General features: G+C 66.7%; 1 protein-coding gene across 1 annotated transcript; it reads left to right on the forward strand.

Annotated features, from left to right (window-relative positions):
- Nucleotides 1-723: 723 nt before the first annotated feature.
- Nucleotides 724-4362, forward strand: LOC119928740 (basic proline-rich protein-like). Its single transcript, XM_038747257.1, has 3 exons — nucleotides 724-1839; nucleotides 2172-3144; nucleotides 4340-4362. The coding sequence occupies exons 1-3, from the start codon at nucleotides 724-726 to the stop codon at nucleotides 4360-4362; spliced, it is 2112 nt and encodes a 703-aa protein (XP_038603185.1).
- Nucleotides 4363-5065: the final 703 nt, after the last annotated feature.

Here is a 5065-nt window from a genome sequence, read left to right on the forward strand (position 1 = left end):
TGAGCGCTTACGGTGTGCACAGCACTGCACTAAGCGCTTGGGAAGTCCAAGCTGGCAACAGATAGAGACGGTCCCTACCCAACGGCGGGCTCACAGTCGAGAAGGGGGAGACAGAGAACAGAATCAAGCATACTAACAAAATAAAATAAAAGCCTTCGCCTGGTTCCCCTTGACCTGGAGCCAAGGACGCCCGTCCGCCCTCCGCCCGCCCTGCCGCCCTGCCGCGCTCCGAGCCGTCCCCGGCGGCCCCGAGGCTCCGCCCGCCCGTCCTCCCGCCCGTCCTCCCGTCCTCCGGGCCCGCGGGACCCGCCGCAGCTCCCCTCCGCTCCGCCCGCCCCGCTCCGCCCTCCCTTCCTCCCCCGCGCGCCCACCTGCAGCGCGCCCGCTCCGGACACAGCCGCCTGACAGCCCGCGCCGCTCCGGCTCACGCCGCCGGGACACGCCCCCAGCCCGTCAGGCCCCGCCCACATCCCCACGGGACACGCCCCCACCCCGTCGGGCTCCGCCCCCAACCCGCCAGGCTCCGCCCACGACCCCACAGGACACGCCCCCACCAGGCCCCGCCCACATCCCCCCAGGCCCCGTCCACATCCCGCCAGGGCTCGCCCCAGCCCGTCAGGCTCCGCCCACAACCCTCCAGGCTCCGCCCACGACCCCACAGGGCACGCCCCCCACCCCGTCAGGCTCCGCCCACAACCCGCCAGGCCCCGCACGCATCCCGCCATGTCCCGCCCACAACCCGCCAGGGCACGCCCCAGCCCGCCAGGCCCCGCCCACGACCCGCTCGGCCCCTCCCACAACCCGCCAGGCCCCGCCCACAACCCGCCAGATCGCGCCCCCACCCCGTCAGGCCCCGCCCACAACCCGCCAGGACATGGCCCCAGCCCGTCAGGGCACGCCCCAGCCCGTCAGGCCCCGCCCACGACCCCACGGGACACGCCCCCACCCCGTCGGGCTCCGCCCACAACCCGCCAGGCTCCACCCCCAACCCGCCAGGCTCCGCCCACGACCCCACATGACACGCCCCCATCAGGCCCCTCCCCCACCCCGCCAGGCCCCGCCCCAGCCCGTCAGGCTCCGCCCACAACCCTACAGGCTCCGCCCCCAACCCGCCAGGCTCCGCCCACGACCCCACATGACACGCCCCCATCAGGCCCCGCCCACATCCCGCCAGGCCCCGCCCGCATCCCGCCATGTCCCGCCCACAACCCGCCAGGGTACGCCCCTGCCCGCCAGGCCCCGCCCACGACCCGCTCGGCCCCTCCCACAGCCCGCCAGGCCCCGCCCACAACCCGCCAGGGCACGCCCCATCCCGCCAGGATCCGCCCACAAAACCGCCAGGCTCCGCCCACAACCCGGCAGGTCACGCCCCCAACCGCGTCAGGCTCCTCCCACAACCCACCGGGCTCCGCCAACACCCCAGCAGGCCCCGCCCACAACCCGCCAGGTCACGCCCCCACCCCGTCAGGCTCCGCCCACAACCCGCCAGGTCACGCCCCCACCCCGTCAGGCTCCGCCCACAACCCGCCAGGGCACGCCCCAGCCCGTCAGGCTCCGCCCACAACCCGCCAGGGCACGCCCCAGCCCGCCAGGCTCCGCCCACAACCCGCCAGGACACGCCCACACCCCGTCAGGCTCCGCCCACAACCCGCCAGGCTCCGCCCCCCAACCCGCCAGGCTCCGCCCACGACTCCACAGGACACGCCCCCACCAGGCCCCGCCCACATCCCCCCAGGCCCCGTCCACATCCCGCCAGGGCACGCCCAAGCCCGCCAGGCTCCGCCCACAACACGCCAGGATCCGCCCACGACCCGCTCGGCCCCGCCCACATCCCGCCAGGCCCCGCCCACAACCCGCCAGGCTCCGCCAACACCCCGCCAGGCCCCGCCCATATCCCGCTAGGCCCCGCCCACAACCCGCCAGGGCACGCCCCAGCCCGCTAGGCCCCGCCCACAACCCGCCAGGACACGCCCCCACCCCGTCAGGCTCCGCCCACAACCCGCAGGGCACGCCCCAGCCCGCCAGGGCACGCCCCAGCCCGTCAGGCTCCGCCCACAACCCGCCAGGGCAGGCCCCAGCCCGCCAGGCTCCGCCCACAACCCGCCAGGACACGCCCACACCCCGTCAGGCTCCGCCCACAACCCTCCAGGCTCCGCCCCCCAACCCGCCAGGCTCCGCCCACGACCCCACAGGACACGCCCCCACCAGGCCCCGCCCATATCCCCGCCAGGCCCCGCCCACATCCCGCCAGGCCCCGCCCACAACCCGCCAGGCTCCGCCAGCACCCCGTCAGGCCCCGCCCATATCCCGCTAGACCCCGCCCACAACCCGCCAGGGCACGCCCCAGCCCGCCAGGGCACGCCCCAGCCCGCCAGGCTCCGCCCACAACCCGCCAGGACACGCCCCCACCCCGTCAGGCTCCGCCCACGACCCACCAGGTCCCGCCCACAACCCGCCAGGACACGCCCCCACCTCCGTCAGACTCCGCCCGCAGCCCGTCAGGCTCCGCCCACAACCCGCCAGGGCACGCCCGCAGCCCGTCAGGCTCCGCCCACAACCCGCCAGGCCCCTCCCACATCCCGCCAGGGCACGCCGCAGCCCGTCAGGCTCCGCCCACAGCCCGCCAGGCCCCGCCCACAAACCTCCAGGACACGCCCCCACCCCGTCAGGCCCCGCCCACAACCCGCCAGGGCACGCCCGCAGCCCGTCAGGCTCCGCCCACAACCCGGCACGACACGCCCCCAGTCCGTCAGGCTCCTCCTACAATCCTCCATGACACGCCCACAACCCTCCAGGGCACGCCCCAGCCCGTCAGGCTCCGCCCACAACCCTCCAGGACACGCCCCAGCCCGTCAGGCTCCACCCACAGCCCCCAGGACACGCCCCCAGCCCGTCCGGCTCCGCCCCAGCACCCAAGGCCCCGCCCCCGTCCTTCAGGCCCCGCCCCCTCCCCCAAGGACACGCCCCCAGCCCGTCCGGCTCCGCCCCAGCCCAAAAGGACACGCCCCACAAACCCGCTAGGACACGCCCCCAATCGCCAGGCTCCGCCCACAACCCGCCAGGCTCCGCCCCAGTCCGATAGGACACGCCCCCATTCGCCAGGCTCCGCCCCCAGCCCGACAAAGACGCGCCCCCGCTATCCAGGCCCCGCCCCCAGCCCCGACAGGCCCCGCCCCCAACCCGCCAGGCCCCGCCCCCAACCCGACAGGCCCCGCCCCCAACCCGCCAGGACACCCCCCGCCCGACAGGCCCCGCCCCCTACTGGCCCCAGCCCGTCAGGACACGCCCCAGTGCCTGACACATAGTGAGACACCACTAATCCATCCAGCTTCTGAAATTTGATCTGAAATCCTTCCAGGGGTGTCCCGATAAGAGACTTCATTCATTCATTCATTCATTCATTCATTCATTCATTCAATCGTATTTTGGCCATTGGCGGGCTGCCTGAGCATTTAGGATTAAAAGAACAAAGGGAAAAAATCCAATCAATCAATCAATCAATCAATCGTATTTATTGAGCGCTTACTGTGTGCAGAGCCCTGTACTAAGCGCTTGGGAAGTACAAGTTGGCAACATATAGAGATGGTCCTTACAGAGGTCCCACACCGAAAGCCAGCCACTGGCCCTAGAGATGCAGGCTGAAGCAGGGAATCCAACCCCCTTGGCCTAGTCTAACCCTAAATCATCCAGGCAGCTATTAACTCAGAGGAATTGTCAGACCTTAGGAGATAGACTGTTTGCACACACAGCACATCCAAGTTCTCAGATTTCCTCACTCTTCCCCTCCCTTCACCCGTCCTATTGATCCCCAATTATTGGATTTCCAATAAAAACTGCTGGGGCCCCAGTGGTTTTAGGAGTTCACGGGAGACGGTGGCCTTAGAGTTATAGCAACTTCTTCCCTCCTGCTAAATTTTGGAACCGAGTTCAAGTCCCCTCTCCCTCCCAGAGATACAGGGGTGGACAAGATGCTCCCCTGGGTGGGCAGAAACCCCTGTCTCACTTTGGAGCACTGGGAAGGTTATGGCCATTTTGGCCATTGGCAGGCCGCCGGGGCATTTAGGATTAAAAGAACAAAGGGCAAAAATCCAATCAATCAATCAATCAATCAATCAATCGTACTTATTGAGCGCTTACTGTGTGCAGAGCACTGTACTAAGCGCTTGGGAAGTACAAGCTGGCAACAGATAGAGACAGTCCCTACCCAACAGTGGGCTCACAGTCTAAAATCCAGTATTTCATAGTTTCCTTTCTCCTGTTCACCCCGGAATTGTGCAGTTTCAGATGTAATTTTGAAGTTCTTGTTGATTTTTCTCTGCGTCTGTCCTCCCCCTTGTAGACTATAGGCCCCTTAAGGGCTAGAAGCCATGTGTCTTAAATAGCTACTGTGCGGTCCCTGCAGTGTTTAGTGCGGGGGCTTCCAGAATGGTGTACTCTCCCGAGCGCTCAGTATAGTGTCCTGCAAACAGTAAGGGCGCAATAAATACTATTGATTGATTGATTGATTTCAGGGGCCGGGAAGTGCGAAGGCTCAAGAAAGGGCAATCAGGGAGGGCCGGAGAGGGGCTGGAGTCTGCAGGGTGTGAGATGTGGCCAGTTGGGTTGGGTGCGGGGCTACCAGAGAAGCTACCAGAGAAGCAGCGTGGCTCAGTGGAAAGAGCGCGGGCTTTGGAGTCAGAGGTCATGGGTTCGAATCCCGACTCCACCACATCTGCTGTGTGACCTTGGGCAAGTCACTTAACTTCTCTGAGCCTCAGTTACCTCATCTGTAAAATGGGGATTAAGACTGTGAGGCCCCCCGTGGGACAACCTTGTAACCTCCCCAGCGCTTAGAACAGTGCTCTGCACATAGTAAGTGCTTAATAAATGCCATTATTATCATTATTATTACCAGAGGGGATGTCAGGGATGGGGTAGGGTGGGGCTTGTGAATTAACAAGGCAGGGAAATTGGGGTTGTGGAAAGGCCGTCCGGGAGTGAGACTGTGAGCCCCATGTCGAACCCCGTACTAGGTCCAAGGTGATGACCTTGTATCTACCCCAGAACAGTGTTTAGAACAGTGCTT

This window comes from Tachyglossus aculeatus, chromosome 5, assembly GCF_015852505.1.
Source record: "Tachyglossus aculeatus isolate mTacAcu1 chromosome 5, mTacAcu1.pri, whole genome shotgun sequence".
Taxonomy (NCBI): Eukaryota; Metazoa; Chordata; class Mammalia; order Monotremata; family Tachyglossidae; genus Tachyglossus; species Tachyglossus aculeatus.